This window comes from Colossoma macropomum, unplaced genomic scaffold (genome assembly GCF_904425465.1).
Source record: "Colossoma macropomum unplaced genomic scaffold, Colossoma_macropomum, whole genome shotgun sequence".
Classification (NCBI taxonomy): domain Eukaryota; kingdom Metazoa; phylum Chordata; class Actinopteri; order Characiformes; family Serrasalmidae; genus Colossoma; species Colossoma macropomum.
Window position 1 is genome coordinate 1,895,860 of NW_023494784.1, and position 23,816 is coordinate 1,919,675.

The following is a 23,816-nucleotide window of genomic DNA, read 5'->3' on the forward strand; positions in this document are numbered from 1 at the left end:
CGTTCTTTTGAATGTTCATGGTTCTATATAGAGCCATTTACTTTACTAAAGAACCCTTGAAGAACCAGCTTTTTTAAGGGTGAAGCATGCATGTGCTAAAGGTAGAATCCAGGAATCCAGTGTTTTTCAGCATATACTTGGTCAGGCCTTAAACCCTTAAATGGGCAGGACTTTTATTATGCTTCTATGTACATATTTATACAGCTTCACAATAAAATCACTGTTTTCATGTAATTAATGAAAAACAAGCCTCAGGATGTTTTAAGTCTGGGATTTCAATGTTAAAGTAAGATATGGACGACAGAGTCGCTGCCATTTGCTTCCATGTGGCTCTTCATCCAGTGTTGGAACCAAACTGCTCTTGTAGAACCGCGAGCACAACAACAGTTCAACAAAATCACACCCTCGGGTTACTGTATGAACGAGACTTTTAACACTTTTAATCACTGAAACTGCATCATGAATATGTATCGTGTGGTTAGTGTTCAGGCCGTGCTAGCTTCAGTTCCCTTCCTCCGCCTGAGGAACCCACACGTTTCAAATGACTGGAGCTGTTAATAAGTCTCGGGTCGGTTATGCGATTACATGCGCTCTGTTCTTTAAACAGCACGACTGCTGGATCAGTGACATATTAGAGGATCTAAAGACAATTCTGCTCCCGTTCTATGACCGTGGAAGCCTATGAGAGGTCATTCTGCACCATATCTTACTTTAGAAACACGACTTTCACAAGAAAAGCCCACCAAGACTTTGTAACCCCTTCAGCTGGAGGCTCATTATTCACTTACTAACCCTACAGCTTACTGTTCAGAGTCGTACAGAAGCCCATTCCTGCCGGCTTTTTCTCTTTCTCTGTTCAAGGAAGCAGGAAGTCAAAATGTTTCAAAATAACCATTCTTTTTAAAAACATTGACTTTCTCAGTGTCGACTTTCTCAAAATTTAGACTTGTGATCCCAAAATAATTATGTATTTTCTCAGTTTTGACTGAGAATCTCAAAATAGTGCCTTATTATTTCTAAATAGTGACTTATTTCCCAGTTTTGACTTAGTATCTCAAAATTATGAGTTATTATTTCAAAATAATTACTTATTTTCTCAGTTTTGACTGGGTATCTCAAAATAATGACATCATTTCTAAGTAATGGCTTATTTTCTAGTTTTGATTTTGAATCTCACAATATTGACTCATCTCAAAACAATGACTCAAAATTTTTACTTATGTCAAAATAATGACTTATTTTCTAGAGATTTGAGTTATGACAGAGAAAATGTCAAGATATTATGTCAAAATAATGAGTTCTTTTCTTAAGATTTGATTTATTTCAGACAAAACGCCAACTTCATGTCAAAATAATTAAATTAAATTTCAGTGAAATTGATGAATTTTCAATTAAATTAAATGTCAAGAAATTAAGTCAAAATTTTGAGAAAAAAGTGAATATTTCAAGGTAAAAAAGTCAAAAACTGTGGGAAAATAAGTTATTGTGACTAAGGAGCTCAAGGTACTAGGTCAAAAAAAGTTACTTTGTCAAAGTGATTATTTAAATTATTTATTCATTATTTAAAGAGGCAAAATGTTGACAAACTGCTTCCAGAAATAGAGATGGATTAAAAAAAAACACTGGCCTAATAGTTATTATGAAACTGAGGTACGTTCTGTTGTTTTGAGAGTGAGGAACTGGACCCACATACAGAACCTTAAAGTTTAAGGGGTTAAACTGCAAATGAATGTTTTCGGAGGACATTTAAGGACGTGTTGGATTCCATTCCAGGCACATCAAGTAATCTGCTCTGACTAATTACAGCCTTGCGGTGATGATGACAAAGACAAATTAAGCTCTTGCAAAATTGAATAACAATTTTTTTTTGTTTGTTGGGTTTTCCAGAACCTAATGAACTGTAATCACGTGTTAGACGGCTCAGTTAAGTAACATTCTGGGCTTCATAGGAAACTTTACACCTTTAAATGTACCTGTTTTGGGTGAGAAGACTTGGATTACGTGTTTGCAGACTTTAAAACATGATTTGTTGTTTGCCTGGATTAAAGTAGCACTGCTAAATTGAGCAAGCAGTCGGCAACCATTTCAAAAAGAGCGAACTCAGTAAACAGGTTTTATGAATGATAACCAGCTCTGGGAATATAATCAGTTTAACTTTCCATTAAAGCTAATTTTCCATCCCTTATTCAAATGCTAGTTTCTAATAAATTGGCCAGTGAATGGAAGAACATTTTATTTTAGACCAAATGGATCCAAAAAAGAGAAGAAGAGGACTTTATAAGCTTCTTATTCCAATTTTCCCAAAGCTTTGACTTATTATCTCAAACCTTTGACTTTGATTATCTCAGGTGCCAGAATGTAACAGCTGCACCTTTTAAGATGGGATGGAAAATTCAAATAAGAAGCCAATCAGCCTCGTAGTTCCTATCCTGAGGGATGCTGGATGTTCTAAGATGTTCCACTGTGGTTCTACAAGTTACTCAGTACTTAAGTAGCTTTAGTGCTGCTTCTTTTCTCTCTGTTCATACGTTAATCCTCACTGCACGGATCCTGCAGGACTACAGAGTGAACATCTTCCTGAGGCAGAAGTGGAACGACCCCCGGCTCGCCTACAGCGAATACCCAGACCCTTCGCTCGACCTGGACCCATCCATGCTGGACTCCATCTGGAAGCCTGACCTGTTCTTTGCCAACGAGAAAGGCGCCAACTTCCACGACGTCACCACAGATAACAAGCTCCTGAGGATCTCCAAGGATGGAACGGTTCTCTACAGCATCAGGTACGGTTATATAGTTTTTCAGATATGGGGATTAAACAGTGGATCATGTGATTAAATTGTTAGAATTTCAGAAACAAAAATAACAAAGATGTTCTCGTCTAAGCAAAACCAGTTATTGAAGACAGAAGCCAATAGGGTGACATTCAGATCCTATTGACAGTCAAAGAAACCCCTGTAAACAAGCCTGTAGACCAATAAACCAATGACCTTTAGACTGACTGCGAGCAAGCCCTCAATCCACATACACAGCAGTGCTAGCATTACTGTTAGCCAGTGGGTAACCGGTGGTATTTAGGCAGATACAGCCAAGCGAGCTCTCTCATTGGTTAGAACTTCGGGAGCTGGACTGAAGGCCTTACAAGTTAGATTAACTACCAACACAATTAAGAAGTGACAGAGGAATCAACCAATGGGACCAATTTAGTGAGTAAAACCATCAATCTACACCTTCTGGAAGTTCTAGATAAGTCACTGACTGTAAACATGAGCCGTAGGCTAACCAGGTTCCAGTCAGTTGTTAGGAGTGGAAAGCAGCGCTGGCAGCTCTATACCAGAACTCTGTACTGAGTCACTGTAAAGCTGATAAATACAAGCTCAAATTCATGTTCATGTCTGTTACAAGCTTCAAATAAAACATATGGAATGTTTTTCACAGCCTACAAATGTCTGTATTTAATCTAGAACCGATAACAAGTTTATGTGAATCACCATTAGATTAGTGTTAACATACTACCAGAGTCCCATAAGGGCGCCAGCAGAAACTGGCAATATCATTTTTCCATTTTTTCACCATTTAACATTTATGGCCCAGACTGAAGGCCTAGCTCTCACAGTTACGGTTTCGCTACTGCTGTTAGCATTAATTTTGTTTTATTTGACACTTACGGCAAAAAAAAATGGTTTAACTCACTAAGTAAAATTAATACTGAGTGTAGTTTTAGCGTCAGATGTTGTACAGAGTGTCTAGAATTAATGACACATTAAAATAGACATTCCTGCCTAAAACTAGCATTTATTTCTCATGTTTTGTAATATTCTGTAGTGCAACATAGCATCCCTCAGCCTCACCGGTCTGACAGAATTCACAATTGTGTTTCATCCATCAGGGTTTTGTCACTACAATACCCAGCATGCATTGCACAAAGAAATCCAATGATGTAGAGACTAACAAATACAGATACATCATTAGAAGTTCTGTCTTTAAATCAGACAGTTTTACTCTAGAGATATTACAGCACCACTGTAGGACAAGAGTAGGCATGTTTACAACAGATGTAGTGATTGTTACATTTTTTACTTACCTCCCTTTAAGCTCCGCACAACTACCAGGATTCTGTTAGCTTCCACTATCCACACCTCTGGATGCTTCTGTACGTCAGCTTTTATCAGTCTGACAGGAAAATGTTGCAAACAGCTGCCCGCTCTAAATGCTGTGACCAGTATTTTGGAACAAGACATAGTTATTAGATCACATGTTTAAAGGTTAGCTATGACAAAATTAGTAGCTAATAAGTGAAACAGCCCCACCCCACTTTGTTTCCAGAGGGTGTGTTTTTGTTGTAGCACAGTTTTAATGAAAGTCGGAAGTTGGAGCTCAGAATTTTCAACCTGTGTGTTTAAGCTACAAAGTGGGAAAGCAAGTATCATTAGCAACACGCTAGCCAGCTAATGTTAGTGATATGAGCGACAACATTAATATTCATTATGTATTCACCTTCTCAAAACAGTGAACTTTATAATCAGCGTTATAGTTTAACCAACTGCTGTGTCTGTAGGTTGAACTGATCTAAAGCTAATCTCATTGTAGTTTCAAGTTTCAAGTTTATTGGTCATTTGCACAACATGTCAGGACATTTATTAAATTTAGAGGTTGGTAGAGTGTAGTGAGTAACACCTCTGCCTTCTACGCTGTAGGCTGCGGTTCAATCCCAGGCTGGGTAAGCACCCTACACTATACCAATAAGAGTCTTTGGGCAAGACTCCCAACACTAGCTTCGCCTACCTGTGTAAGATCATCAAATTGGATTAGAGCGTCTGCCAAATGCCTTAAATGTGAATGTGAATTATGCATTGAAATGCTTGTGGTGAGGCTCATTAGTCACTCTACAGAAAGTAAACAAGTAACAGTAAAAGTACTAAAACAGAAATATATTAAATATACACAAAATACACAAAAACCCCTCTCTGCTATGTACAAATCTATTTATATTAAACAAGAGATAATCTGTGAAGAATATAGACATTTTAAAGTGACTTAAGTGACTCAGTGTTATTGTTATAAAGTGACTTGTAGAACAGAGCAGTGGTTGAGGACACCATCCCAACTTTCCAAATAGGAATTCCCAGATGAGAATTTTATTTATTTATTTATGTATTTATTTATTTATGCTTGGTCAGAGCTGGGAAATTCTGAGTTCAGTCAAACTCATAAATAAATGGTTCGCCCCTGGACATCAACAGTCTGCGGCTGGTTATATTGCATGTCAGTCAAACGGCCTTTTCCTGTCAAAGTGGGCGGATTTTCACCATGTTAAGCATCAAAACAACCCAGAATCCAGAAGTCTACCTCGCAATACAAATATAAGTCTGACTAAGAACACTTGTCTCAGTTTTCTTTGGTTTTCCTCCATTTTTATTTTGTGGAAATCATGAGCGACTTAGAGAAAAGAGCTGTGCCGAGCTAATTTGCATCCTCCTTGCTAGGCTAAGACGCAGCAGGCTGCAAACATGAAAAGAAGAAACCTGCTAAAGACATATTACCAATTAATGCTGACTTGACCGTCCCTCTGCTTTGAAGAATGGGACAATATAAATGGATCCAAGCAAATGAGATGAAATCTCATCGACTCTAGATGCAGTTAGCGCCTGTAGAGACAGCGAGCCTCGTCAAGCATCCGTAAGCAATTATTCCAGGTGACTCCGACATTAGAAGTGTGTTTGAAGTGCACTTGTAGGGGGGCTGATTCTGCACAAAGCGCTCTATCAGACACAGTAGTGGCTCCTGTAGCTTTCAAGAGAAGATTGATGCAGATGCCTCAGATTGGGGTATTAAAGGAATAGTTTGGCAAAAAAATCATCCACACAGTTTTCCCCTTTTATCCCAAATGCACATCCGAAGTTTCTGAACAAAAGTACATTAGCATAGCCAAAAACAGTAGTAGCAGCCATCTTGAAGCTGCAGCTTAGTCCGTATTTATAGATAACAGCGTGACATGCAGTGTCAGAAACCACATAATCAAGTCTATTAGAGATTAACATTTCCGCATAGTTTGACGCAAGTGATGATTTAGGCGTGATGCTAATTACTGGGGTATAAGCTTCCATTACTTGTTAGCTGCATTAGCCTCGTAGTTGCAGTGCTAAAAATAAAGAAGCGTATTTTAAGGCCCTAAACATGTCTTGGCTGTTTAGTGTCTTTGGATATAGGAGACTGTTCCAAGTGAATTTTCACAAACAATGCTTACATGTTTGCTAAATAAAGGCCGTTTTTCATTATTTAGGCCATTTAATTGAAACATGTCATCTGAGGTACTTATTTCAGCATCCATAAACAGCAGAAACAGGCACTCATGTTTCGTTTCATTCTTGAAATCCAGTGACGCAACACTGTGCTCTTTCTCTGACGCTCAAAAGACTCGTGATCCTAAAAGCATCAGAATCAGTTCATACAGGAGTTAGAAGGATCGGCACACAGGTGTGTTTGAGGGCTGCTGTATCTGAGAGACAATGAGAGCGTTGAGAAAGGACAGGCTTTGGAGAAATACCTGCACAATAACCAGCACAGAATGGAAGAGTGATCTGAAGTCAGTAACACTGGCAGCACAGACAGTGGAGTAGATTTAAAAACATCTTAAAACAAAGAACAGTCTTGGGCCCAGTCCCATTTCTTATTTTTACCCCTACCCCTTGTTTTCGAGAGTCACTCTAACCCCTTGGAACAGTTACAGGGTAGTGGTTGAAGTCTTCCCTCTAAAATGGGACCCTAAATAAAAAGAGCATCACTTCATTAACAGCTACCAGCGCTGCTCTGTAGGCGACCCTGCCAGTCTGCAGTGACAGCAGAGGAGGGTAAAGTTCAGCTCCTCACTGCTGGGCTTTAGTTACATTTAGGGCATCATATGATCTTCAAAGAGGGGGCAATTATTTATTATCACCCACCACTAATTCTTCAGTGATATGAAGCTGAAGTCAGATATTCACCAGATTCTTGTTCGAATTTTCCTGTTCCACCTTAAATGGAGCAGCAGTTACATTCTGGCGCTTCAGGCATCAGAACTGCTGGACAATTTAAGGTGGAACGGGAAAGTTAGCTAGCTAGCTACAGAGACATTAGCATGCTATTAGCAATTTTTTTATGCATGTTATGAAGAAAACAACCATAATACACTGAAACTACATTAAACTATGATAAAACAATGGTTATTGTAATTTTTTATCAGAGAAAATTCTCACATTTGTCGGGTTTCTTTGGTCTCTTGTTCTCCATCTTGCCGGTTTTTCTTTTTTTCTCATAACTCTCTGTTTGGAGTTTCTGAAAAACCTCCGTTTGGAGGGTCATGTAGCCCCAACACTTCACCCTCCTCCTCTATCTCAACAAGAATTGGGACACCCTAACCTTAGACGTGAACGCGCAAAACAGAGGGCTAAGGGCTGAGTGGTAGGGGCGAGGGGTGAAATGGGACTGGGCCTTGGGTTGCTTTCTCAGTATGCTTCGGGTCAAAGTCAATCTGCATTGTGAAGTGCCATCCAATGATTTTTGAAGCACTTGGCTGAATCTGAGATAATGAAGACTTGTGCACTTCAGAATTCATCCTGCTGTTTTTGTCAGCAGCCACATCATCAGTGAATACAGTTCTATCTGCAGCCATACATGCCCATGCCATAGCACTACCTCCACCATGCTTCACCGATAAGGTGGTATACTTTAGATCATGAGCAGCTGCTTCCTTTCTCCATACTCTTCCCATCATTCTGGTACAAGTTGATCTTTGTGGCATTTGTCCAAAAGATGCTGTCCCAGAACTGTACAGAGTTTATATGTTTATCTTATTTTTTACTTTTAGTATTATATATTGTTTATATATTAACAAGTAAGAAACTGTTAAAACCTTGTTAAGTACTTAACAAAGTTAATTACTTACCTGTTAATTCTCTTCTTGTTACTTCTTTTCTTTTTCTTGAGTGCCTTGCTCACCTTTTGCTGCTGTAACACTGAGAATTTCCCCGTTGTGGGACTAAGAAATGATTATCTTTTTTCCCCAATCTCTAATCTGGTTTATCTGTTTTTGAGGCTTACCAAAGGTTTACATCTTGCAGTAAAGCCTCTGGTGAAGTCTTCTCTTGATTATTGACTTTGACACAGTGAAGGAGTTCCAATAACAATAATAACAATGAATAACAATAATTTTGTCACTGTCCAAACATTTTTTGGACCTGACGGTATTACATCCACAACCCTGAAAATGAAATGCTTACTGGTCATTTTCTGCAGGCTGACCTTAATCCTGTCCTGTCCAATGGATCTGAAGAACTTCCCGATGGACGTTCAGACCTGTACTATGCAGCTGGAGAGTTGTAAGTAATCACCTTTAATCTTGTCTTCTAACTGTGAGATCCTCACTCAGCACTAACGGGCTGATAACCGCCTGCTGAGTGATGAGGTTTAATGTTTGTGTGAACAGATCCTCTCAGATATTTGTGTAATGAAGCTCTTTCATGACATTTTGCTGAACTGAATCTTTTCCTTTGAGCTTGATCAGAAGTGCAGTGCAGTTCATAAGGCTCGCGTAACGGCCCCGAGGAATGTAATAACGATGTGTTTCTTCGCTCTGCAGTCGGCTACACCATGAACGACCTGATTTTCGAGTGGCTGGACGAGGGGCCTGTGCAGGTAGCGGAGGGCCTGACCCTTCCTCAGTTCATCATGAGGGAGGAGAAGGAGCTGGGCTACTGCACCAAACACTACAACACAGGTCTCAACACAATGCTGCTAACCACCAAACACTACCGCACAAGTTAGAACACAATGCTGCTAACCACCAAACACCACCACACAAGTTAGAACACAATGCTGCTAACCACCAAACACTACCACACGAGTTAGAACACAATGCTGCTAACCACCAAACACTACCGCACAAGTTAGAACACAATGCTGCTAACCACCAAACACTACCACACAAGTTAGAACACAATGCTGCTAACCACAAACACCATACCAAGAAACAAGCTGTACCAAAACACACAACAATGCTGCTAACCACCAAACACTACCACACAAGTTAGAACACAATGCTGCTAACCACCAAACACTACCACACAAGTTAGAACACAATGCTGCTAACCACCAAACACTACAACACAAGTTAGAACACAATGCTGCTAACCACCAAACACTACCACACAAGTTAGAACACAATGCTGCTAACCACCAAACACTACCGCACAAGTTAGAACACAATGCTGCTAACCACCAAACACTACCACACAATGCTGCTAACCACCAAACACTACCACACAAGTTAGAACACAATGCTGCTAACCACCAAACACTACAGCATGAGTTAGAACACAATGCTGCTAACCACCAAACACTACAGCATGAGTTAGAACACAATGCACTAATTACCAAACACTACACCAATGCTGCTAACCACCAAACACTACAACACAAGTTAGAACACAATGCTGCTAACCACCAAACACTACAGCATGAGTTAGAACACAATGCTGCTACCCACCAAACACTACAACACAAGTTAGAACACAATGCTGCTAACCACCAAACACTACAGCATGAGTTAGAACACAATGCTACTAATCACCAAACACTACAACACAATGCTGCTAACCACCAAACACTACCACACAAGTTAGAACACAATGCTGCTAACCACCAAACACTACAACACAATGCTGCTAACCACCAAACACTACCACACAAGTTAGAACACAATGCTACTAATCACCAAACACTACAACACAATGGTCAGAAAACAATGCTAACGCTGTCGATGCTATTGATGCTAATCAGTGAACACTGCAACACAGGTCAGGATGCAATGCTAATTCTAATCACTAAACAGTACAACGCAGGACAGCGCTAATGCTAATTACCTACCGATACACCACAGGTCAGGACACAATGCTAATGCTGATGCTAATTACCAAACATTACAACATGTCAGGATGCAATGCTAATATTAATGTCGGTGCTAGTCACCAAACACTACAAAGGTCAGGAAACAAGGCTAACTGGAAACAGGACCCACACTAGCCAGTCAGGACCCACACCCGATAGTCAGGACCTACACTAGCCAGTCAGGACCCACACCAGTCAGTCAGGACCCATACTAGCCAGTCAGGACCCACACCAGTCAGTCAGGACCCACACTAGCCAGTCAGGACCCAGTTCATGGGAATTTTGTTTAAAATGATAATCAAACCAATGAACAACAGTTGGTTCCTTCTGCTCTGCTTCCAGGTAAGTTTACCTGCATTGAGGTGAAGTTCAAGCTGGAGAGGCAGATGGGTTACTACCTGATCCAGATGTACATCCCCAGCCTGCTCATCGTCATCCTCTCCTGGGTCTCCTTCTGGATTAACATGGACGCCGCTCCTGCCCGCGTTGCCCTGGGCATCACCACCGTCCTCACCATGACCACACAAAGCTCCGGCTCCAGAGCATCACTGCCCAAGGTACGCTCAAACTCCACTAACAGCACATCGATAGGCTCAGCTCGGAGGGGAAGATCTCAGTCACATGGAATCTAGCTACCTTGTAGCTAGAATCACTGGCTGTTCTACAACCCCATTGCCAAAAAGTTGGGACGCTGTGCAAAATGTAAATAAAAACAAAATGCAATGATGTGCAAATCATTTAAATTCTGTATTTAATTGAAAATAGTACAAAGACAACATATCAAATGTTGACACTGAGAAATTATATTGTTTTTTGAAAAATATATGCCCATTTAGAGTTTGATGCCAACAACCTGTTGTTGGGACGGGATCAACAAAAGACTGGTAAAGTTGTGTAATGCCAAAAAAAACACCTGGTGCTTACTTGACAACAGACATGATTCTGTAGTGGAAATCACTGCATGGGCTCAGAAACACTTCTGAAAACCACTGTCTGTGAAAACAGTTCATCACTGCATCCACAAATGCAAGTTAAAACTCTAAAACGTGAAGAAGAAATCATATATAAACAGGATCCAGAAACACTGCCACCTTCTCTGGGCCCGAGCTCATTTAAAATGGACTGAGGAGAAGTGGAAAAGTGTCCTGTGGTCCGACGAATCAACATTTGAAATTCTTTTTGGAAATCATGGACACTGTGTCCTCCAGGCTAAAGACCACTCAGCTTGTTATCAGTGCACAGTTCAAAAGCCAGTATTCATGATGGTGTAGGGGGCATTAGTGCACATGGTATGGGTGACATGCACATCTGTGAAGGCACCATTAATGCTGAACGATATATACATGTTTTGGCAACATATGCTGCCATCCAGACAACGTCTTTTTCAGGGAAGGCCTTGATTATTTCAGCAAGACAATGTAAAACCACATTCTGCATGTATTACAGCAGCATTGCTCCGTATTAAATGAGTCTGGGTGCTAAACTGACCTGCCTGCAGTCCAGACCTGTCACCGCTGAAAACATTTGGCTCATTATGAAATGAAAAATACAACAAAGGAGACCCTGAACTGATGAGCAGCTGAAATCCTGTATCAAACAAGAATGAGAAAACATTTCACTTTCAAAACTACAGTAATTGGTCCTCCTCAGTTCCCAAACGCTTACAGAGTGCTGTTAAAAGAAGAGGTAATGAATCACAGTGGTAAACAGGCCCCCGTCCCAACTTTTTTGGAATGTGTTGTTGGCATCGAATTCAAAATGGGCAAATATTTTTCGAAAAACAATAAAATTTCTTAGTTTCAACATTTGATATGTTATCTTTGTACTATTTTCTTTAAAAATATGGTTCATATGATTTTCATATCGATGCATTCCATTTTTATTTACAATCTGCACCGTATCCCAACCTTTTTGGAAATGGGGTTGTATACATCTATCATGTAACTGCACTTTGAAGGTGTAGTTACAGACTGGAGCCCATAGGTTGCACAGTTAATGAGCCGCATTCTTCCTCATTTATCACTGGTCAGTTTCTGGCCACAGGAACCCTGTTGACCAGGTGGTGTGTCTCTGGTATGAATGCATGTATATATTAGGTGTTTCCAAAAGTGGCCAAAGAGGGGAGCTGCAAGGAATGTGGAGCTAATAAATTGGCAATTCATACCACGTTTACACCTGGTTACTTCATGTAAAATGCAAATCATCTTATATACAATAACCAATGGCTTGTGCTGTTTCTTCTTTTTCCTGTTCCATTCAAAACATGGCTACCATCTCAAAAACCATGGTTTAGGTGGCGTTATTAATTTCCACACCAGCTTTACATGAGTGTTTACAAGAAGATGGCTGTTTGGAATAAATGGGTTCTAGGTGTATGAATGAAGTATCGGCATCTAGCACAGCTGGTGTTCAAACCTGTTTCCCACTGGGACTCTTTTACCAAGTGTTCCACTCCTGGGACCTCAGAGACTTTCGAGAGATTGGGGTTAATTCACTAGCGACTCATTTTTCTCAGAGTGTGTAAAAGTGTTCTAATCCCTCTGAGGCTTCGGTTCTTTATGTCTGATTTACAGCTGCCTAACTCCGTGTTCTTAATTTGCATATTCATGCTGTTCAATATTGACCTTCTGTGTAAGGAGTCATTAAGTGTGTAATTATCGGAAACTCAGCCAGCACGCTGTTAATGAACGAAGCGTAAAATTGTGAGCCGGTGATCGTTAAGTGTGATTTGCACACGTCAGTCAATACAATCAATACAGTGTTATTTGTTATAGAACACTTACATAAAGCTGAACAGGTGGCCTGGGAGCGCGTGGTCCTCTGTCCAGACAAAGCTGATGACCTGTTATTGTTTGAGTTGGGTTTTAGCGTCACCAAGATGGTAGCAGTGCTAATGCTGTGTTCAGACGAGACTTTCAAACTTGACGTTTCCTGTATTTCCACCTCTAAGGGTTCAAAAAACTCGAGGTGAGACAAAAACAGATGTTCATTGCAATCTAGCACTCGTTTAGCTGCATTGTTTATAAAAACCTCTGGAAAAAGGCTTTTTACACTGGAATTCAAGAGTTGTTACATAGTGGTTCGCTGTTCTTCATTTTATTATTCTACATTTTTTGTGACATTTTCACAGGTTGCAGTTTTAAAGCTAGAACCATGCACGATCGTAGAGCCTATGCGGGAATAGTGAACTTGTGCTTTTGGGGCTGATTCAAACAACCGTACGGTGTTTGTTCAAACAAGCAATTCTGTTTGACCTGTATTACACTGAAAAAAAACACAATATTTGATTTTTTACCTTATGAACCTCATTGTTTTTTGCCAATATATGTTCATTCTAAATTTGATGCTTGCAACATATTGCAAAAAACTTGGGAGAGGAGCACATTTACCACTATGTTACATCAGCTTTGAACATAAAGCATAGACATCACTGAAAAAGACGCTGTCTAGAAGGCAGCATATCGCTGTTGTGGGAAGAAAACCTCATATCTCCAAAATTATAACTTTACAGGAGAAGGAAAAAACATACTTTACTTTTAACGTAAGTCAATGGAACCAAACCTTTTTCCAAGTCATTTTGGGTCATTTCTTTTGGTCCATTCATCATAAAATTTACACACAATATAAAGAACAACAGGTATTTTTAAATTATGTCAAAAACTGAAAAATGACAAAAATGGAGATACGAGGTTTTTGCGTCACCCACTAATACCCCCAAAACCACAACAGACCATGGCTTTTGAATGTTATGCTGGTAACAATCAGGATGTTCTTTTATTTCTTTGGCCCAGAGAGCATGACGTCGGTATTTCCATTAACATTCTGAAAGTTTGACTCTTCAGACCACAGTTCACATTTCCACTGTGTGTCATTACAATTCAGATGAGCTCTAGCTCTGAGGAGGTGCTCCACCCAAAAGGTGCTATATAGAACCCTTTTCAAAAAGTTTCAGTAGGGTTCATGGTTCTATATAGAACTGTTTTCCTTACCAAAGAACCCTTGATGGTTTTTAAGAGTGTATGGGATTCCCATTAAGTAAAGGAGTTACCGATTTAGAAATGTAGACTGTTTCTTTTTTACTTCCCCCCAAAGTACATTTTGGCTCTATACTTCCACTTTAACTTCCATTTTTAAGATTTTGATGCAGTATTCATACTTTCACTTTCTTTTTTGACTTTTTCCGCTCCTGACTGTAAAATTAGCGCTGTTCATGGTTCAGATTTGGGCTTAAATGTTCTGCTACTCCAAAGCCTGTGAGAACCACTTCAGGAGCAGTGAGTCATCTCTGGATGATCAGCCCGAATCCCACACGCTGGGTTGCACGTGACCCATGAGTCCTACGTCACAAACTCAAATCAAAGGAGCATGAACTGATGAATATTTAGCGAAGAGGACTTTGAGGGCTCACGTTCAATGCAACAAAAGGCTCAGTGTGCGGCTTCTCCTGCTTTTGTTTGTTTGTTATTGTTTTTCAATGGTCAGCTCCACTTAACCTTTCCGAAACAGATCAGAAGCACGAGCGTGGCGGTTAGCGTGCGCCGCTCGCCTAGCCTAATCATCGGTTTGCCCTTGAATTCAATTTAACAGCCATAACTGTAATAAATAAATGCATGTGTCATTATGCTAATCTGATTTTCAAGTGATCGCTCGGAAATGAAGGCGCTCATTACTCGACAGCCAATAAAGCCTTAATCATGCCATGCTTTGATTACAAACTGGAGATATATAATAGCGTATGCAGATCAGCGTGGGCGGACGTGGCAGCAGCATAATGGAGCATTAGAGCCGTGGATGTGTTATTTTCCCTCAGACGTAGCGCGACTCCGCAGGAGAGGCGATGGAGAAAACTTAGCTTCCTCACAAGCTCATCAGATCTGTGATCAAAGTCCTGATTAGTCGGGAAATCCCAGACTTATCAGATAAACAATGAGCACGAGCCAAAAGAAAGATGCAAGTGAATGCAGTTTGGGTAGACATAAAAGAGGAGATACGTTTATGCTGGAAATGGTGTCTGCAGCTCCTTAAGAGTACTCGATTAGGCTGAAATTGCATTTTACAAATTAAAAGCCCTAAAAGTGGCTTTTAGTGGGGAGTCTCATTTCCAACCAGCCAATAAATCATCTTCTGTTTCATTTTCTGATTTCTGATGCCTTTTTTTGATTGGCTGTTTCATGAAACAGAAGTTGAGATGTTTGCAACTGTTGCGGCTGAATTTCAAATGACTCGCAGGATGCTTTACGTTATGCAAGTCAAGAGCAATTTAGTTGCATGTAAGTTTCAAGCAACTAAAGTTGCATGAAAGTAAAGCCAGCCGTATTAACTCTTAGGCAATAAACTGCAATAAAAACCCATCAACATCACCCTTCACTGGAACTGAGAGCCCAAACCCTGAAAAACAGCCCCAGCCCATCATCCCTCCTCCACCAAACTCTACTGTTGGCTCTGCATTCCGGTAGGTAACGTTCTCCTGACATCCACCAAACCCAGATTCATCATCAGACTGACAGATAGAGAAGCTGATTCATCACTCCAGAGAACACAGTTCCACTGCTCCAGAGTCCAGTGGCGGCGCTTTACACCACTCCAGCCGACGCTTGGCATTGCGCATAGTGATCTTAGGCTTGTGTGCAGCTGCTCAGTCATGTAAACCCATTCCATGAAGCTCCTGATGTTCAGGTCTTGTGCTGAGGTTGCTTCCAGAGTCAGTTTAGGACTCTGTAGTGATGTGAGAGTGATGCAACAGAAGAAAGATGATTTTTACTCACTTTAGCTTTCGGCATCCCCACTCTGGTCTAATGCTTCGTGGCTGAGCTGCTGTCGCTTCTATATCACAATAATAGCACTTACAGTTGACCGGGGCAGATTTAGCTGCGCAGAAATATCAGAAACAATACTTAAGACGCATGTCCACATACTTTTGACCATATAAAGTAAATGGACCAAAAGTCCAGCAAGTCTACATTTCTAAAGCAGTAACCGTATGCCATAAAGAAGCATAGTTATTTATAGCATACAAAATAATTTAGTGAAACTGAATCCCACAGAAAAATGAATTCTTAAAAGCTCAGCATTTTGACGTGACTTGCTTTAACATTCAACGCGAGCAGAGTTTCGCTCTCGGCTGAGAGATCAGTCTCAGTCAGCAGAGACGTTATCACAGGAGGAGATAGTTCACTGACTGAAATATGAATGGAACAGCTTATATCGCTCAGCACGGCGCCCGCATCACAGAAGGCCTCCTTCAATTAAAGGAGCCAGTCGCCTTCTTGGTGCCCTTTAAAGGGGAATCCTGCCTATTTTTCTGCATAACTCAGTGTGTGAGATGTAATCAGAGTGATTCAGAGTGGTTTGGTGTGAAATGGTTCAGATGTCTTTACAGTGGTGGTGATAGGAACCAGGGGTCGCCATGACTACAACACAAATATAGACATTTTATTTACTATCCAGAACCACCAGTGAACCTACACGAGTCTTCTGAGTTTATATGGAATGTAAATCTGAAAAATATTACCATGTTTCTTTTTGATACTATTTTGTCTCACAACGTCCTGCATGTATTCCTCCACCATGAATGGGTCTTAGTGACAGTAAATGAATATTATTATTATTATTATTATTATTATTATTATTATTGCTCTTTTACAGTGAATCCACACTGTGGTTTACATTACTGGAGAGCTTCTACTTCATAACAGTGCAGTCTTTCAAGTTGCAGATTTATCACATTATTTTCTGTACTTTCACAGAAAAAACATTAATTTTGAAGCTGTGAAGCAGAGGCGTCCAGTCTTAGCTGGTTTTCACTGCAAACAAGCAGGAGCACAACTGATTCCCCTTGTTTAATCAATCGGTCAGTCTTCAAACAACTGACCATGTGAGCTCCTGCTCTGTTGGAATGAAAACAAGCGGCCACACCAGCCCACTGTGGATATGATTACAGACCCCTGCTGTAAAGGGATTGTCAAGCCTGTGTATGAAAGAGTCCAGTTTCTGTAGGTCATATTGTGATGTAAATGGCTCAGATGTGTCTTTTTTGGACTGAAGACACCCTGAAATGATGGAAGTGAAGGCAGAGCTTCTCTTAAATGATCTTAAATGATGATGCCCCTCGTGCAGCAGCTCACGTGTCGGAAGGCAGAAGCTGGGGGCTGCCTGTAGATGAGTTACACCAACCAGAAGCAACCAAACACCCTTGTGCTGTGACATCACAACCTCAACTAACTGGCAGTCTGGCACAAAATATTCAGCTCAAGCCATTTTGGTCTTCATGGACATAAAAAGAACCAGGCTTTGCCATTTAAATCACAATATTGGTCAGAAAAATTAGTTTTCAATTAGATATTTTCCCCGAATCGTTCAGCCCTACCCCCACATTCTTAAAAAAGATGGTTCTTCATGGTGAAAGTGTTCCTCAGATTGATGTAGAGTGTGCTGTATATGTATGTGCTGTACATCTTTATAGAACCTTTTTGAAAAGGGCAATTACGCCTTTCCACCAGAGAGGTCTCCAAATCCCCAAATCTTATATAGTGCAGCTTTAAGATTTAAGTGGGTACATTAAACCTAATGTCACAAAGCTTGTGAACTGCCTTTAGACTCTGGCAGTATATATAAACTGGACCCTGTTTTCAATGGGGACCAGGTGAGGTCAATCGGGTCACTTCCTGATCAGTGTCTCGTGCGGTGGATAGCAGGAACGTGCAGAACCTTTTAGAAAAGAGTTCTACAAAGCACCAAAATGTGTTCTTCTATTGCTATGATGTCAAGTTGGTAACATTAGAAGAACCCTTTTCAAAAAGGTTCTATATAGAACCATATACAACACATTCTCCATCGGTCTGAAGAACAATTTCACCATGCAGAGAACCAATTAAGCATGCAAATGGTTCTTTGAGTGCTCATGGTTCTACATAGAACCCTTAGCCCTATCATCTTATTCACTGACTTGGGGAAGGGGTCATGAGCACAACATATGTTACAAAATGTTCTGCTGCACATTGCGTGCAATTACGCATCTCCACCAGAGAGGTCTCCAAATCCCCAAATCTTACATAGTGCAGCTTTAAGATTTAAGTGGGTACATTGAACCTAATGTCACAGAGCTTGTGAACTGCCTTTAGACACTGACAGTATATATAAACTGGACCCTGTTTTCATCTGGGACCAGTTGAGGTCAATCGGGTCACTTCCTGATCAGCATCTCTTGTGGTGGATAGCAGGAACCTTTTTGAAAAGAGTTCTACAAAGCACCAAAATGCATTCTTCTATAGTTATGATGTCAAGTTGGTAACAATAGAAGAACCCTTTTCAAAAAGGTTCTGTATAGAACCATATACAACACATTCTCCATCAATCTGAAGAACCATTTCACCATGCAAAGGACCATTCAAGCATGCAAATGGTTCTTTTGAGTGTTCAGAACCATCTTTTTTAAGAGTGCAGCTTGGTAGCATCGTGTGATAGACGGAGACCCCGCGAACAGATGAGAAGTTGACATGACTTAAAGGCACAGTAACATTCTAAGACAGAAAGAGAGGTTGGAAAACGGCCATGTAAAAACAAGGAGGATATGGGCCCTTTAATATGACCGGGGAGCCGGTATGAGTTGATTCTGATTTCAGATTAACTCTCAATGTACATGTAATGTAAAATGAATGTATAACATAACAACAATAACAGGTCAAAACGCCTAAAGCAGAGGTCTTTAATTAAAATTCAGTAAGGTCCAGTCAAAGAAAAGATCCTCAAGCAAAGGTCCAGAACATCATCATGTCTAACTTGCATCATGATTCAGTGCCATATACTGTTTACTGAAGTAGCCTAGTAGGAATATCAACATCTTATACAGTCAACAACTGAATGTCAAATCAAATAAAGTCCAATTCAGTCATATTTCAACAATATTTAGTGTCAGTTTTCTCTTTTTTACTGCCATCTGAAATAACTTCCCTCTGACTCACTTTCTTCTCCTACTGCTGTTTCTCGCCTCGTCCCTCCCCTGTGTGTGCGTCACTCACTCGAGTCTCAGTGCTCATCGTAATGCACAGATCTGATTGGCTGAGTAGCATCATGTGTGATTTTTACACCGCATGTGATTGGTCTGTGAGTCTCCCGGGCTGCTAAAGCCGTACTGTAAAGGCTAGAAAAGTTACGCCGATTAAAACAGGACCACCCCATCAAATTCAAATAATTCTCCATAGTTTATTGGTTATGGGTCCAGGTCCGCATAGGACAGCGTCTTGGTCCTATAAGGGACCTCTGGTCTAAAGGTTCTTGTGGAAAGATCATGCATGAGAAAAGTACAGAATCCATTCGACGTGAGATGCACACTGTTAGAAATAAAGGTTCTGTTCAGGTACATTTTTCGATCATTAAGGTACCAACAAAATAATTGTTCCCTTAAAGCTCCAACAGTGGTTTTAAGGTGAACCTTAAATAAGTTTTTCCAGGTGAAAAGTTCGTATTTGTACCTTTTCATAACTGAATGTTTTAAACAGAACAGTAAAATAAAAGCCTGGAGACGAGACGGGGTGTGTGGAGTCAGTACAGCTTAGAACATATCATTTCAGTGGATTATGGTTCAGTTATGTTCCCTGACTAAAGGTACTGAGATGGAGCCTTGAGGGTTCCACCCCAGTGACTAGAGGGGAACTGACCCAGTGACAGTCTAGTACCTTTATTTCTGAGAGTGCAGTACTAAACTGGTATTTCTGCTTGTACAGGTTTCCTATGTGAAGGCCATCGACATCTGGATGGCGGTGTGTCTGCTGTTCGTCTTCGCCGCTTTGCTGGAATACGCGGGAGTGAACTTTGTATCCAGGCAACAGAAAGAGTTCCTCCGGCTGAAACGAAGGCAAAAGCGAAATCTCAAGGTACCAACACTGATCTAATAATGTGAAATAGAAGCTAAGTCCAAACAGCCAGAGCTGACACGCCGAAACGGCTCTCCAACACCAGCAACGCTCCGAATCAGTGTACAAACACTAATGTCCAGAGACAGGGTGCGAACATCAGTGCAGCACTGCAAAAGGCAGGAAAGGCTGCGGCAGATCTGTGAGCCGTCGGCTCTCCTGAGTGAGGAGCAGCACAGGCTTCTTCTGATGATGCAAGGCGCCATCATTTGGCAAGCAGTCAATTTGTCGCTGTTCAAAAACTAAATCGAGCGGTGCCGGCTAAAAGGGATAAGCATTATCCTCACAGACAGGGAAGCATTAACTCTGAAGTAATGAATAATTTACTCAATCAAAAGCAGTCTCTGGCTTAATAATGAACTGTGTAGACCTCTGGAGCGAAGTGGCATCAGTGTACAGTACTGCAACAGTCAGAGACCACCTTTCATTATTTCATTGCCAGTGAAAATGGCTATTGAGTATTGAGTACAAGTTCAGCACCAGGAAAAGAAGCAGAGACAGAAAATTACAGAAAAGCCTCAACAACTAGTGTTCAGTGTTCACCTTTATTCCAGCTTCCATTCTCTTCAGGAGACTCACTTTCAGCTCCTCAAAGAATCTGCAGACTCTTTTCTGAAGTAATCAAACACATTCAGTGGTGTTGAGGTCTGGACTCTGGGGTGGTCAGTCCGTCGTTCAGCTTCTTTGTTTGATGTGTCCGTCTCCTTTTCTCAGTGAGGTTCTTCTTGATCAGCTACACATCCTTTCAGACCCACAGCGCTGAGTCGTCTTCTCACAGTGGAAGGATGGACAGAAACACCTGTGGATGTTTTCAGATCTGAAGCAGCTTTAAGTGCAGTTTATCAGATGGGGGCAGTTTTGGGGTCCACCAGGTCTTCCAGGTGGTTGTTAGGATCCTCCGTAGCTGTTGATCATTTTTTAAACCCCAGTTCTGAGAACTTATTTCTCATCCAATTGGATTATCTTATATCTAATCTCCTCAGAAATATCTCCTGAAAAATAATTAACTCGTACTTAATGACCTGGAATTTAAATGAATATAAGGTGGTCCGACTTTTGCACAGCACTGTATACGGATCATTCTACCAAACGAAATCAGAGATGAAAACACATTTTGGACTGTTAACTCCTTTTGCTTTGAGTGACCCTAAACCTGAAGATGTTAATATTAATTTCAACCAAATGACTCAATGTTCCATTTTGTCATTCCCAATACAATAATAACGCTTCCAAAACTTTACCAATTGTTTCAGTAGTTTTATCTAATTTTGAGTAGAACTCAAAAACGCAGCCAGTACCTGACCAGCAAACAGCTTTGAACAGCTGTACAAACATAAAATCATCACATTGTTCATTAAAACAAAAAGTTTACTGAACTGAAGACAATATGTGTTTCAGTAGTGACAACTCTTAATGTTCCACACTGATTGTCAGACTTTGGACAAATTTACCTCAAAACAATGGGATCTAACTGCTCACCATGTGGCCATGAGGGACAGGGATGCAGCCTCACTTCCTTCCCTGAAATGCAGGGGGTGGCTAAAATGAGCCTCTGCCTATAGACTAAAACTCTTTGTGTTTCATTTCTTTATTTAAAAATTAAACTGAAATCTGAATTTTTTACCTTTACTTAAAAAAAGAAAATAGAAAAAAAATGTAAGTATTATATTCAGAAGTGTAAATTTAGGGGTTAGGGTTTGGGACAGTTACCTCTCAAAAGAAAGTACCGTATAAATGATTATTGTATATATATATATTTAGCTTATTACTATCTCTAATAATGCCTTAAATAGATCAGAACATAATCCTTGTAAAAGGTCTGAGTATTTAATATTTTTTATTACAGGAATCCTTTTGCGTGACCCTATACCTTAAGTATGTTTATATTAATTTAAACCAAATGATTGAACGTCCCATTTTATAACACTTCCAAAACTTTACCGTTCCAGTAGTGACAATTTTATCTAATTTTGAGTAGAACTACAAAACACAGCCAGTACATGACCAGCAAACAGCTTTGAACAGCTGTTCACACATAAAATCATCATATTTTCCATTGAAACAACAAAGGTTTACCGAACTGAAGACAATATGTGTTGCTGTAGTGACAATCGTTAATGTGCTGAGTTTCAGACTTTACATTTACAATATTTAGCATTGCTCTTATTCAGAGCAACTTACAGTTTGATCATCATTCACAGGTAGGTGAAGGTAGTGTTAGGAGTCTTGCCCAAGGACTCTTATTGGTATAGTGTAGGGTGACTACCCAGGTGGGGATTGAACCCCAGTCTATAGCGCAGAAGACAGTGGTGTTACCCACTACACTACACTACACTACACTACACCAATTTTGGGACACATTTAGTTCAAAACAATGGGATCTAACTGCTCACCATGTGGCCATGAGGGACAGAGATGCAGCCTCACTTCCCTGCTCTGAAATGTGGGGCGTGGCTAAAATGAGTCTCCGCCTAGATTAGATAGACAGAGTAAAACTCGGTAGTGACATGAAAAAAGTTTTTATTTAAAAATGAAACCTATGATAAATCAAAATCTTTTAGCTTCACTTTAAAAAACTGAAAAAGATCTTTAAAAATAATAAGTAATTGTAAATTTGGGGGTTAGAGTTTTGGAACTGTTAACTCTTAACAGAAAGTACCATATAAATGATGATTTTGTATATATTCATCTTATTACTATCTCTAGTAATGTCTTGGGCTTAAAAGGATCAGAACATAATCCTTGTAAAAATCTAAGGTCTGAGTATTTATAATATTTTTTATTGTAGGACTGCAGTCTGAACTAATTCAGTTCCGACGTTCTGAAGGCGCTTGCAGGGTATTTTGAATGCAAATGAAGCAGGCAAGCCTGAGCTCCTCTTAAGAGCTCCTCTCTGGACGCGAGACGCTGGAATTAATGCTGCGGAAAAAATCATCTCTCCACTTTTAGGTAAACCGTAATAAACACAGCATTAGAGGAGCGAACAATGAGGTCAGTCCGTGTTATTGAAAAGTGTGTCAGGCTGTCCTCGGGGATTCCTCTGGATGGTTAAATAAATGAAAAAGCTTCAGTTGGCGACTGGCGCTAATTTGTAGCGAGGAACTTCTGCACCCCTACAGGCTTCAGGAAAGTTTCGGGCACAACACCTGAGACACGGTTTGGCTAATTCCAGCCAAAAAGGAGAAAAGAGGGATGAAAAAGACAAATGCTTCATTCTGCTCATTAAGAACTCACCGCAAATTAGCCAAGCGAGCTTCTTTATTAAAACTGCATGCTCCTTAACGAGCTAGCCTGTGGCATCGGTCATGTTTTTCCTGTTCTGTTTGTCTGTTTTCGTGTCCCGTCACGAATGAATGATGGCTGTTCTTTTTTGCTGTGGATGTCCAGGAGGAGGAGCTGAGGGAGGGACGTTTCCATTTCTCCGGCTACAGCATGGCTCCGTGCATGAAAGATGGCGCGGCGGTGAAAAGCGCCACGGCTAACGCCGTCCAGCAGCCGTCCATCCTGAGGGACGCCGAGCACAACAGGAAGAAGTTCGTGGACAGAGCGAAGAGAATCGACACCATCTCCCGAGCGGCCTTCCCTCTGGCCTTCCTCATCTTCAACATCTTCTACTGGATCACTTACAAAATAATCCGACACGGGACCGCCGCCAAAGTGTAGCGGCCGCGCATGCTTCGGAACCGGCGATCCTCCGTCGCTTCTGCGGAGAAACGGCAAACGAGGAAAAGCTCGGTGTGGGAGGAGGCTGATTTCTGCGGAGGTGTCTCGTTTTCAATCAGGGATAAAAGCATGAACTGAATGGTGGACGATTGTTGGACGATGATGCAGAACGTTCCAAAGGCAGCCAGTGCGCTGAAGTGAAGGAGAACATGTTGAGTAATTTAGAAGAGCTATTCCTTACAAAGCACAGTGCAGTCCAGAAGTAACTGGACAGTGCCACGGTTTGTTTTGGCACATTGGTTATGAATTGAAACAATGGCT

The 23,816-nt window shown here is 40.7% G+C and overlaps 1 protein-coding gene across 1 annotated transcript in view; it reads left to right on the forward strand.

The window, feature by feature from the left end:
* The window catches only part of glra2 (glycine receptor, alpha 2), a 33,983-nt gene extending 10,447 nt beyond the window's left edge, over positions 1 to 23,536 (forward strand). Inside the window, exons 3-8 of the mRNA XM_036572967.1 lie at positions 2,557 to 2,780; positions 8,272 to 8,354; positions 8,615 to 8,752; positions 10,264 to 10,478; positions 19,644 to 19,793; positions 23,220 to 23,536. Coding sequence (XP_036428860.1) covers positions 2,557 to 2,780; positions 8,272 to 8,354; positions 8,615 to 8,752; positions 10,264 to 10,478; positions 19,644 to 19,793; positions 23,220 to 23,495 — 1,086 coding nt within the window. The 3' untranslated portion in view covers positions 23,496 to 23,536. The remainder of the gene's footprint in view (positions 1 to 2,556; positions 2,781 to 8,271; positions 8,355 to 8,614; positions 8,753 to 10,263; positions 10,479 to 19,643; positions 19,794 to 23,219) is intronic.
* Positions 23,537 to 23,816: the final 280 nt, after the last annotated feature.